The 12,393-nt window shown below is 56.4% G+C and overlaps 1 protein-coding gene and 1 long non-coding RNA gene across 2 annotated transcripts; both read right to left on the reverse strand.

Moving 5' to 3' along the window:
* LOC148593118 (uncharacterized) lies at positions 1 to 2,827 on the reverse strand. The gene is made up of 2 exons (XR_015913818.1): positions 1,473 to 2,827; positions 1 to 1,303 (listed from the first exon to the last, which is right to left on the reverse strand). It is a non-coding gene; the product is annotated as an uncharacterized LOC148593118 (long non-coding RNA).
* A 69-nt stretch (positions 2,828 to 2,896) lies between these two features.
* Positions 2,897 to 9,176, reverse strand: CAMKK2 (calcium/calmodulin dependent protein kinase kinase 2). The gene is made up of 16 exons (XM_088532238.1): positions 8,937 to 9,176; positions 8,235 to 8,282; positions 8,096 to 8,149; positions 7,961 to 8,012; positions 7,624 to 7,757; positions 7,091 to 7,127; positions 6,739 to 6,760; positions 6,465 to 6,553; positions 6,181 to 6,380; positions 6,025 to 6,078; positions 5,862 to 5,935; positions 5,658 to 5,745; positions 5,323 to 5,418; positions 4,859 to 4,987; positions 4,274 to 4,374; positions 2,897 to 2,983 (listed from the first exon to the last, which is right to left on the reverse strand). Exons 1-16 carry the CDS (start codon positions 9,174 to 9,176, stop codon positions 2,911 to 2,913), a joined length of 1,491 nt encoding a protein of 496 aa, XP_088388364.1. The 3' UTR covers positions 2,897 to 2,910.
* Between the last annotated feature and the right edge of the window lie 3,217 nt (positions 9,177 to 12,393).

Consider the following 12,393-nt stretch of genomic DNA (forward strand, 5'->3'; position numbering starts at 1 on the left):
TTTGGTTGTATGTTGTTTATTTCAACTTGTACAGAGAAGCTTGAACAGCTGTATGGAAAAAAAAAACACACCTATTTTTGTTTCCTTAGGTAATATAATTTAAAAGTGATAAATACACAGTATTTAAACTTGATACACCTGATAAAGTTAAATGCATAATAAAGGGGTAGGAATGAAACACAAGCCTCGGTCATTAAACAAAACAGTATAAAAATCAACAATAGTTTCAGGACCTTAGAAAAGAAATAGATCAATTGCCTGATAGGTAACAGGGGGTCCACCAAGAAAAACTACTCAGGAGGCCTGGTTTCCCCTTAGCACTTTCCCGTGTGCTTTCAGAGCCAAAAAGGCTGAGTATCCAGCAGCAACCAGTCAGTCAGCACTGGTCTTGCTTAAAAGGAAGGGAATTGGGGAAAATCAAGCTGTAACCCAGTTTCAAGGCACAAGCAAAATGTTTACTCTAAGGGGAAAACAAAAACAAAACCCCTTGACTACTAAACAACAGATACAGAACAGAGCAGATTTGTATATACAGTACAGCTTCTCTAACAGGTCATGCATTTAGATAAGAGATCTTTCTCACACATCCAAGGGTTTATACTTTCAACAGAATTAATGAGCAAGGAAATCTACATCAAATTTCAATCAGAAATGTGCATTTGGCTGCAGCCTTACTGGAGCTGACGCTAACAGACAGTCATTTTGAGGTGAGTTTAAGGAAGTGCTGAGCTTACAGATGCTTCTAACCAAGGCCTCCACCCTGGCCTTAGGGCACTGATCCATGCTGTAAGATGATGCCCAGTATTCCTGTGGCTGGGCATTCAGGAACTGGGATAGGTTATTTTATTTAGAAGCTGCATTGTACCTAGCAAGCCTGTTTGCCAAGTTTAAAGTATCTCGCTAGGCACTTGCCAAATCACAAAAAAAATGAAATATTCAGCACTAAGCATCTCTACAGCTCACTTTTAACAAAAACATGCCACACACATTACTTTGCAATGGCTATAAGCAGCCAGATTTCCCACCACCAGAACAAGTCCATTTACAAGGCTACAGAACCAAACTGAGCATTTTCAATCAGTTGTTTGATTGAAATCACACACAATAAAATCACCACAACAAAGAGCCCTCTTTTAGGGGGTGGGTTGGGGAAGTTTGCAGCAGTTGCAGTGCTGACATGCGTTACCTGCATGTGAAGGTGCAGAGCTTTGGCATAGCCTCAGACCAAACTGGGAGGAAAACTGTGTGCTTCCTGGCTTCAAACTCTGTAGTACTGCCCCTAAACCACAAGCCTCTGCAGAAGCTGTCATCTCAGGCTTTGGGGAATGGCTAGCAGTATGATTTTTTTTGGCAATAAAATGAAATCTAGGGGAAGCGTTGCTTTCTGCGATCAGAAAACACAGGGGGACCTCCTGAACATGGCCAGTTTGTGCAGGCACCTGTGCATTTCTTAACCAAATCAGTGGCAGGACTGAGAGAAGCAGCCAGACCTTTTCCTTCCCTCCAGCCACAACTGCACTGACTGCATCTTCCACACAAGTTTTGAAGCCAGAGTCTATCCTGACATGTGTCACTGAGGTTTTACAAGCACCACAAATTAATCAGAGTAATCTGACTGAAGGTGAAAGAGTTCTTCAGTTCTTCATAAGAAACAAGCCATGTATTAGGTATACACTTAATTTATCAAGCTCAGCTAGCAAGCCCTTGATCCACAGGCATTCACAAACTACTGGTAACGAACTTGCAAAAAATACCTAGTGTTGGCCCCCAAAAAATACAAATTAAGAGTCTGGAAAAGAAAAGTTTCTTTGAAAATTAGTAGCTTATCTACATAATTCGTCAAGATCTTAAATTCTAAGCAAGCTCTAAATCTATACTTTAAAAATAGCATAAGTATTGTATTATTTTTAATTGCAGTAAACCATGTAATGTACATGGAAGTGAAGGATTTTACCCTGAATTTTATATTTAACAATATATGTATCTAGATCAAGTACAAGATTTAGAAACAAACTTTTGTTAGTGCTTCCTCTGCTGTTCAGTCAAGCATTCAGTTAAATACCCCCGTTCACTCACATGCCTGCAGCAAAAAAAGTTCAGACTGAACTTAAGCCCTTAAATACCTTTTCCTTTTGTACACTGAATACTTAACTTGTGAATCTCTAGTCTTACCAACATCAAGACCTTAGAAAAGTAGCATCCTCTAACACTGTAACTAGCATTACTTTCTGAACGTCCCAAAGATGCTATTGAATACAAGGTGGCTCACAAAGGTAGGCATTCTTTAAAAAGCTGAAGAGGTGCCTTTTTTTTTTCTTTTTTTTTTTTTTTTGCCTTGTTCCCATGCAGTTAAAAATGTGTTGATTCAAAACAAAACAGAACAACGAGAAAAGATGCAACATTTCCGGTAGGTCGTGAACTCTCAAAGTGCATAAGTGTAGTTTTACTGTTGTGTATGCCACTTTGCAAAAGCTTCACATGTGTGTGTATGCCCACAGAGTATAAGGTAGGCATGAAATCCCCTTGGGACACTGGCAAGAGTCCCTATAAATTATTTGGCATTAAAACCACGTAAAAGCAGTCTCAACCGCACCTTGTTTGTCTGCTTTTGTCTTTTTTGCAAAGCTCTGTTGCTGCTCTACACGCCAGCTCACCTGTCGCGTCTCCGCCAGCGCCTTTCCCACCACAAGTCAGCAGTCCAAGCGGTCGGAGATGGTCAATGTTTATGACAAGTGCTGTAGTCGGATGTCTTACAACATGCTGCTACGTAAGCTCTACATCCAGCACTGCACGGAAATAGCGCCTCGTCATGCTGCGTTTGCTGTAGGCTCTGTTAGCCGCCGGCATCCTCGGCCGCACGCCGGGCACGCGGCCCCGACCACGCTGCTCAACAGAACCCGACGGCGCCGCTCACGAGAGAGCTTCGTCCTCACCCACGTTAGGCAGGTCGTTGCATTTCAGGTGATCTTCACTGCCTTGCTTCCTGCTTTAGGAGGAAACAAAACATTTCAGTCTCCTTTCCAGCCATTCTTTGCCTGGGCCGCGGGGAGGAGGGACAGAGCAGAACGCTGTACTTGGGTTCCCAACACAGTATTTTTATGAGCCGTGGCAGAGCAAAGGGCCGAACACCAAGTAGAGTTAGCTGGGATGTGCAATCTTGATCCTTCAAGCCCCACAGTACTAAACAGTAATGACAGCACAGACTGGGGAGAAATCAGAGCACAAGGATAACTCCAGATATCAGGCTAATGCACAAGAAAGAGCCTCTCTGGAGGTTGCAGCACTGGAGAGGCTGGGAAGGGGTCAAGGGAACTGGCTAACTTCAGTTTGATTAACAGCATGATCCCTCTCCAGAACAGTAATCTTCTCTGTCCAGGAGAGTAACACACAGTCAGACTGTGGGCTCCAGTCCAGAACATGGATGAGAAAACAGGTAAATCAACCCCCATCGTGTATTTTGGAAGCAGTCCCAGGTTGCAAGTACAATCTGAAGGCAGCAGGAGTCATGTGCATTGAGGACAAGTTGCCCCTGGGCAAGGTGAGCTACCAAAGGCCAAGATACCACCTAACCTTGGCTTAGTAACTCTGAAAATGAGTCTAATTTTGGATTTCCTAAAGTCTTCTTCAATCCCTCTGCACAGACATGCGTTAAACGCAGTGAACATCCATGGGGAAAATACCTTGTATAAATCCACTCTTTGAGGGGATTTGGGAGGATTTAGTTGTTTGCTTTTTAGGACAGACTAAAGCTTTGGCCATGGAGAAGACAAGGATCCAATGTGCTGTCCAGCTGAGCTACCCAAGTTGATCAAATTCAGCTTGTGATGGGGGCATTTTAATAAAATAAACATGCTGCTAAGCAGGCAAGAGAGCCAGCAGCAGAAGCCAGCAGCAGCCCTTTCCCTGAGTGTTGCTTGCAGCACAGTGCACAGGCCCTGGATGGACAGGGACCCGGCAAATGTTTTGACTCCTGAGGGGAACTAAAAGTGTTGGGGAAGGAAACCATTCAAGCAATTTCCATCCCACTCTCTGCAAGGCAGCGGCAGAAACTAGAACCCAGCGGGGAGTCTTTGCTCCGAGCTTCACCACAGAAGTGACACAGGCTGATTTGCCAGGCTGGCAAAACTGCATCATCCTCCAGTACCTCCAACCTGCAGAGCCTGCTGCAACCCAGGGAGGCCAAGGGAGAAGAAGCCAAGAGCACAGGAAACACTGGTGGGGGCCCAGCAGCGGCCAAGACCGCGAGAAGAGCGACCGTAACGGGGACACTTACGGCAGCAGGTTCCCCGGCGCGGACAGTGACCGCTCCTCCCGCTTGCTGCCCTCGAAGGGGTTCCCGAACGACCTCTTCCTGATCATCGTTTTAACCAGGATCTGCAAGAACAGGCTGGTGGTTGGCAGGGGTGACTGCTCACCCGATACCCCCTTTTCCTCAAGGGCAACAAAATCTAAACCTGATTCCTGGCTAACGTGGGATACTACTGAAAACATGGGAAAGTTTCCTTTGGGAAAAAGAAAACAAAATAGGCTAATACAGAAGCCTCTGTCATCATCTGAAAACCCCAAATGCAGCAGCTGAACATGCAGATGCCGTCACATTAGACAGGAGAGGTGGGCAGCAGAACAAAATGAAGTGTGGGCAGGTTTTCTCCCCGAGAAGCATTTTTTGCCAATTACTGTGTTCTGCAACTGCATGTTTGCAGTTGCCTGAGATGCCCTGGAGGGAGACCTTCCCAAGGGCAAATGAACAGAGCCTGGGAACTGGGAACCACCTCTGCTCCAGAGGTTTCCAAATGTTGGAAATATGCAGGAGCCCTCTGTGCCCGTCCCCGCAAGCCCCTCGCTGCCCGGCGCTCACCACGGTGGCCAGGCTGGGGATGTGCTTGACTGAGTTCTCCACCTCCTCCTCCGTCACCTCCACCAGCGTGCAGTTCTCGTCCTCCGTGGGCAGCAGCTCCGCGCCGTTCTTGGTGGCCCAGGGGTGCAACTTCAATTAATAACACAGCCCTGTCAGGGACGATTTCCTCTTTTTCGTAATTAAAACCAGACCAGCGCGGCGGCGAGCGCAGCACGGCCTCGCCAAAGCCGGGGAGCGCGGCGGTGCTGGAGCGCCGGGCCCCTCCGGACCCTCCCCGGTGCCAGGAGGGAAGCAGGAGCCCCCCTGGATGAAGCGGTCGGTCCGTTCGCGGTCCGGTGGCACGTGGGAGGCAGCGAGCCCTAGCCTCGGCCGGGAGGGACGGGTCCGCACAACCTGGAGTCCTTGGCCATCGGCAGGAGGGAGGCAAAAGGATCAGCAAGTCCCCCGCCATCCTTTCCCCCTACCTTTGTCTCCATTTTCTCAGCTTCTCGCCCCTTCCAGGGTCCGGCAGGGGCAGAGCACCCGAAATCTCCTGCGAAAGGCTGTTGCACAGTACTTTCCTGGTAGCAGAGGAAATACTGTGCTCAGGGAGTTTCCTTCCGCCTCGTGCTTCTGTAGGCACCAAAGGTCCCAAAGCCGAGAAGGTCCAGGACAGGGGAAGGAGCCGGGACTTACCCGCGGGGCCGGGCCAGGAGGGAGCACCTAAACCTGCGGGGATCGCAGCGACTCCCGAGCAAGCCGAGCGAGGGGAACGCGACGAGCCAGAGCCGTGGCTAACGCCGGCGCGCCGCGCCAGTACCTTGATTTCTGGGACCGAAATCCTCGATTCGGGGTTTTTATCCAGCATCCGTGTAATCAAGTCCTTCAAGAAGTCTGTAACTTCTGGCCTTGGGGAAGGAACAAGAGTGCAGAGAAGAGTTGTGGGGAGGTTGCCAGCCCATGTGGCGCTCCCCAGCCTGCCTGGATGAATCCCCCCCCCGGACAGAATTCTTTCAGTGCTTACTGGTCTGGGAACTCCAAGGTCTGGGTCTTGATTTTATTGTGCAAACTCAGGATCCTCTCATCCATAAAAGGGCACTAGTAGCCAAGAGTGAGAGCAGCAGCGGCTGTTAAGGAGGGCGGGCGGCAGCTCGCGGCGCAGCCGCAGCCAAGCGAGCGCCCGTTACCTGCCCGAACACGAAGCAGTAGAGCGTGATGCCCATGGCCCACACGTCCAGAGCCTGCGGGGAGAAGGAAGAAGGAAGCCCAGTGAGGTCGGGAACGGGAGACTGAGCCTGTGCAAGCAAAGATTATTCCCCAATCCCCACGCTGCAGCTTGATACCTTCCCAGAGAAGATTTTCCGGGTTTCCGAGAGCGTCTCGGGCGCCATGAACGCCGGCGTGCCCACTGTGTTGGTGAGGAGGGCGTCCGCACCCTTGAACTCGTTGCTCACGCCAAAGTCGGCGATCTTGACATGCCCGTCTTCCCCGACGAGGAGGTTGGAGGGTTTAATGTCCCGGTGGATGATCTTCTGGTAGTGCACTGCCAGCAGGGCAGCGGCGGGGCTCAGCCGCGCGCACGGCGCTGCCGGAGCGCCGCGCGGATCCCCCCGATCCCCACACTCACAGTATTCAATGCCCTTGATGAGATCCTGGAAGTAGAAGCGAGCCTTGTCTTCGGTGAGAGGTTTCAGGGTGGGGATTTCCATCACGGGTCTGCAAAGGCAGCAGGGGAGAGACGCTCAGCCCCGGGCACGCGGCACCGTCTGCACCCGGGCAAACGACGGGGGAGAGAAATTCTCAAAAAAGCAAAAATTATCTTTGAGTTTGGCTTCAGGTGATGGAGATCTGCTACGTACAAATCTGCTTCACTTTAAGGGGCTGGAGCTGGCAGTACTTACCCTTGCTTCACGAGTTCAAACACTGAAATGAAAAGGAAATGTGATTAACATTCAATGTGTTTGAGCTCCCACAAAAGCCACGTCCCAGCACACAAGCCGTTGCTTTTATGGCTAAATTAAGAAACTAGTGCATTGATGGACAGGAGGTGCTATCTCGTGCCTGGCACAAGCGGTTTGGGATGCTGCTGCCTCCAGCTAAGATAGCCATGCATGTGGCAAGCTCAGGCTTGAAAGTGCCTAAGGTGACTTCAAATACAGACACTTGGGGAGGAGCTGATCTGCGCTTGGGAAAACTAAGCCATGATTTATTTGCAAAGCCAAGGAAAATGCCCAGCCGGGGCGGCTCGCTTACCCATGTACAGGTGGTCCTCGCCAGGATCATCCAGCACCTGCCACAAGCAACAAGGAGATGCAACAAAACCCCTCCAAAAAGGACGTCCTTGCCACTGAGACGTGGCTTTGTACCCGCCAGGTCTGAGCAATGTGGGGGACCCCAGGGCTGACCTGCTCTCGTCCCCCCCGACAAGCCCCTGTGCTTTTGCCCCTCTGCAGACACCATGGGGACATCATTTCCTTCCCCAAATTGATCTGAGCTTTTCTGGTTCTTCAAAGGAAGCGGAATATTTCTCTTTCAGTGAAGAAAAAGCTCTATCTTTTGGGTGGAGGGAAGGGGGAAAAAAAAGACTATTTCAAAAAAGGGGGAAAAAACCCATGTGTCCAAGATGCAGGACCTGCAAAACCTTCTGGAGCCAAGATGCCGCTGCCAGCGCGAGGCTCCGCTGTGCTGAACAGGAGGCTCCCTTACAAAATCCCCACGCGTCCGGAGGGAGGTGATCCCGCCTGGAGGCCGAGCCTCCCCGGCGGCCGCCCCGGGGCCCTGCTCACCTCCACCAGCTTCACCACGTTGGGGTGATCCAGCTTCTTGAGGATGGCGATCTCCTGGTAGACCTGCTCGATGGGCCCCTTGGGCTGCACGCAGCCTTCGGGGGCGGCCTTGGCGCCTCGGGGCGGCGGGCGGCCTGCGCGAGAGGGCAGCGGGAGGCGGTTCAGACGCCCGCGCGAGAGGCGGCGGAGCCGGAGCGACCGGAGCTGGGAACGGCGCGGAGGTGCCGCGCGCCGCTCCTGCCCACCAAGGAAAGCACCCACATCCTCCTCGGGAGGGAACAGCACTGGGAACAGGCAGGGGAGAGGCCGTCAAGCAAACACCCCCAGTGACACTTACGGGGGAAGCCCGCTTGCCGCATCAGCTTCTTCTTGGAGAGCACCTTCATTGCCTGCAAGGGAGCGCGGGCGCCGTGAGCGGCTGGGCAGGAGCCGGCTGCCACGGCAGCGCGCAGCCCCGCTCCGCGGCGCTCACATAGTAGGTGTTGTCATCCTCGTTGTAGGCCAGCTTCACCACGCCGTAGGAGCCCTGCGGGAGAGGCGTGAACCACGGGCTGCCCGCGCGGGCACGAGCGTCGCGGGCACGAGCGCGTCCCCGGCCGGCCGGCGCTCACCTTGCCGATCTCGTCCTTGAGCTTGTACTGGTTGAGCTGCACACAGTCCTGCGAGGGGGCAAGCGCAGGGTGAGCGGGGAGGCCAGACCCGCCAGCGCCCGCGCTCGCTTGACTCGCAACCCAGGAGGTATTGGCAGCCCACGGCAGCAACAGCCCCACGGGACACAGATGCCAACAGGGAGGGCAACAGCAGCACCAGAGCCCGCAAAAGCGGGGACAAAACCGTGACTGCGGCAGCGGGGACCGGCCCAGCGCCAGCCAAGGCTCCTTTGACTTCATTAGTGGTAAGCAACAGCCCCGGGTCACTCATGACTGGCATTAAGGTTAGGGCAGGCAAGGTTGCCTGCGGGTCTGGAACAAGAGCACCAAGCGTGGGCAGGCTGGGGACAGGCCATGTAAGATTTGCTTTAAATCTCAGCACTGTCTCCTTTTAAAAAAAAAGGAAAAAATGTGAGGAAAAAAGCCTCTAAATCTCGGTGGTAAAGGGCCCAGGGACAGGCCCCGACTCACACCCACGGCTTTGGATGCAGACCCCAGGGGATGGGGATGCCCAGCCGCCCCGAGCCCCACTCATGCCAAGCTCCTTGCTGCAAAGATGCTCCCCAAAAGATTTAAATATTGTGCAAAAGAATAATAATGGAAAGCAAGCGAAAAGCCACACCGCTGGGGAGAGCGGCGCGCGGGCGCGGAGCCGGCGCTCACCTGCAAGCCGGTGATGGAGACGCGGTTGGACTCCACGGTGGGCCGGCGGGGCAGGCGCGGCGACGCGTGCGGGGACGTCACGGGCGAGTAGGGCAGCGACGGGTAAATGAAGCGCTCGGGGGCGGCCTCGGCGGCGGCCTCGGCGGCATCGCGGGCGCCGGGCGAGCGGGCGGGCGCCGGGCGCTCCTGCAGCGACAGCTTGCGGCCCGCGAGGCCGGGCCGGGCGCGCGGCTCCTCCATGGCCGGGGCGGGGGCGTCAGGGCCGCGCGGGCGCCGGGGCGCGCGGGGCGCTGGGCGGCGCGCGCCGGGCCGGGCTCCGGGGCTGCGCCATGGGGCGCGGGCGGCTGCGGACACAGAGCGCCGTCAGCGCCCGCGCCGAGACCCGGCCCGTTCGCTACAGCCATGGCCCCCTCCCCGGCACCGCCGTCGCCCCCGTTCTGCTGGAAAACCGCCCCAAATCCTGCTGCTTTGCTCACACATTAAACACCCTCCCAAGCAAGTGCATCCAATGGGATCGGCACCTCCTGCGCGACGGGGTGCTGCATCCCGGAGCGGCACCTCCGGGGCAGGATGAGGACCGGAGCTGCCGGGGACTGCTCACCGGGATGCGGCTCCGCGTCACTCCCTCCTCCTGCACTAAACCATCCGCATGGAGTTATCCCGCGGCTCCAGCTGCCCTGGCATCAGGTCAGCGTCCCAAACCTTGGGAGCAAGAGGGAATCAAGTCCAGTAGGGGCAAGGAAGGGGAAAAGCAATGGACATGGCGTGACTTGCACGTGCTCAAGAAGACACAAGGCCCAAAGTGGCACTGGGGCATCACTGAGCCGGCCCATCCGCCCGCGGAGCCGCTGTTGCTCTTCCCTCCTGCGACACCATTTTATTTTTAATTTCTAGGTTGACAAGTTGCCACGGTGCCAAAGAGAGAGGGGAAAAAATTAAAAAACTCCCACAACACGCGGCCCAGATCCAGCACCCAGGAAAAAACACTTATTTAGGGGCTTTTTTTGGTGCCCTTCCTGCGCCTCAGCCAGGGGCTGCTGCAAAGCAGAGCTGCGAGTGGAGACGTTCGCGCTGCTGCTCCCTTCACGTTACCGCTCTGCCCCGGCGGGACAGAAACCACATGGCCAGAATGGGAAAAAAGGAAAAATACTAGAAAGGAAAGAATAAATCAAAAGGAAAATGAGCCGTGGGGCGCAGCGGGTCCTTGGCGGCTCCCGGCGGGGCGGCACGAGCGCGCCCGGACGCGCTGCAACGAGCGAGCGGCTTCGCCCGCGCCGGGGCCGCTCTCCGCTCGCTGCCGGCGCCAGTGGATATAAATAACTGCCCGTCAGCGGGGCCCGAGCCCGGACGCCGGGCGCACTGGGAGCCGCTCCGAAAAAGGAAGCGCCGCGGGACGGCAGGGACCGGCATCCCCACTGGGCAAGGGGGTGCACAAAGGCAAAGGGGAGAAGGGGCTGCCCCTTGTCCCGCATCCGAGGAAAAAAAACGTCTGGGACGTCCAGGGATGGGGGTTTTCACACAGGTTGGTGAAACGTCACTGTTTTGCAGCCCGAATGCCCAGGATCAGGGCATGTGCGAGGCTGCCGGGACGAGGCCGGGATTCCTGAGCGGAGCGCGCCCGGCTCCGCAGGAATAAATGCCATGGGGGCTGATGAACTGGAGCAGGCGGGAAGGCACCCGCAACCCCGCGACAGCCCAGCCAGGCCCTGCTCCTCCATGCAGGATACAAGAGGAGGGGGTGGTTTTATTTTCCCCATTAGTGCACGCAACATGCATGATTTTGTAGCAAGATGCTTTTGTTTAGAGCTACTGGCACCAAGTGAAAGCCAGAAGTCAGCTACGAGTCTTGAGTGCTCGCACGGTAGCTCCTGAGCAGCAGCAACGTGTGGCTCTCCCTTGGAGGGCATGTGGGGATGGCCGAAGATACCGGCAGACAGAGGATGCAGTAAACCCAAAGCCGGGGTGCAACAAGGCCGAAGAGGTGAAACGCAGCTTTGGGGTTACCTGTGTGCCCTGGTCATGGTGCAGGGAGAACAGGCACTTTGGCCACGAGACCCTCCTGTTTTAAAAGCCAAGGCAACTGCCCAGCGTTTGGGAGCGCCGCATGGCCCCGGCGCTCACACCCAGCTCCCGCCGCCGTGGGATTATCCCGGCAATCGGCCTCGCCGCTAATCCGCAACGGGATTAAAAGGAAAGCAGCCGTGGGGGCATCGATGCCAGCCCAGGCCCCGCCATGGAGCTCTTAGTCACCAGTCAGGCCTGACTTTTGATGGAAAAAATCCCTCAGCAGCTTCCCTGGAAACCGGGGGCACCCGAAATAACCCGGCACCGGGAGTGGATGCCGGGGCAAGTGGGGAAACCTTCGTCTTTCATGCGGCCCGTCCAAAGCAACGTGGAAAGAATTAGAAGAGCAACAAAGAAGCAAAAATCAAAAACAAAGCACTATAGTACCAGGAAGCCAAACAGACTGTTTGCTTTGAGCTATAGTGCCTGATACCGCCTAAGCCACATACAATGAGTGTCCCGAAAGGCAGCGCGAGCCCCGCAGGAGCCCTGCTCGGCCCGCACGCTCAGGGCGCCGTCGCCTCGGCCGGGCCATGGGGTCGCACCAGGGCTGTGGGGATAACGGTGCTGGGGGGTAACGGCGCTGGGGGGTAACGATGCTGGGGGGTAACGGTGCTGGGGGGTAACGGCGCTGGGGGGTAACGATGCTGGGGGGTAACGGCGCTGGGGGGTAACGGCGCTGGGGACACCAGCTCGAGGCAGGACCCACAGAGGCTCCTGTGTCCCCATATGAGGCGGCCGCCCCACAACGTGGCCGCTCCGCTCAGGACGCGCTGCCAGGGCTGGGATGCGGGGAAGGACGTCCCCGGGGCCGGCACCGAGGCCTCATCTCGGCCTTCTCCGGCGCTGCCTCCATCTCCTCCCTGCTCCCCCCTGGACCTCCACATCCTCCCTCCCTTCCTCACACCCAGGCGAACCCGCAGCCCCGTCTCCCCCCGCGTCCCCAGCGCCCACCCCTCCTCTCCGCCCTCTCCAGAGCCCCCCGCTCGCCGAGTCCCCGAGCCCGCCCGCCCCCGGGGCCTGGTGGCACCTGCCCAAAGGCCTCCCCGAGGCCCGAGCCCCGCAGCCCCAGCCCGGGCCCAGGGGCCGGGACACGTGCGGGCGGCGGCGGCCGCAGCATCCCCGGGCCCCGCGGCTCCCGCTCGTGGAAATGAAACCTCCGATCCCCCCGCTCCGACCCCGCGGGCAGAGGCCGCTCCCCCTCCCCGCCTCTCGCAGCGGATCCGGGCCCAGAGGCGCCGCTTTGTCCCCGCTCCGCTCCGCTCCCCCCCGCGCCGCCTCCGCACCGACCTGGGGCTGCGGGCGCGGAGCCGCCGCGGGGCCGAGCGCGCCCGCCCGGCGCCGCCTTCGCTTTCGGTTCCGCTCCGGCGGCGGCGGCGGCGCGGGAGGGAGA

Source organism: Tinamus guttatus, unplaced genomic scaffold (genome assembly GCF_059628265.1).
Source record: "Tinamus guttatus ecotype Peru unplaced genomic scaffold, ASM5962826v1 Tinamus_guttatus_pri_ptg000459l, whole genome shotgun sequence".
NCBI lineage: Eukaryota > Metazoa > Chordata > Aves > Tinamiformes > Tinamidae > Tinamus > Tinamus guttatus.

What these genes read in the sequence shown, in the direction of transcription:
- CAMKK2 (XM_088532238.1), bottom strand. Translation starts at nt 9,176, where the DNA reads ATGGAGGAGCCGCGCGCCCGGCCCGGCCTCGCGGGCCGCAAGCTGTCG. An exon ending in GCGGCAAGCGGGCTTCCCCC is followed by an intron (nt 7,758 to 7,960) that starts GTAAGTGTCACT and finishes CCTCTCGCGCAG; the next exon opens with GCCGCCCGCCGCCCCGAGGC. An exon ending in CATCAAGGGCATTGAATACT is followed by an intron (nt 6,381 to 6,464) that starts GTGAGTGTGGGG and finishes CCCTGCTGGCAG; the next exon opens with TGCACTACCAGAAGATCATC.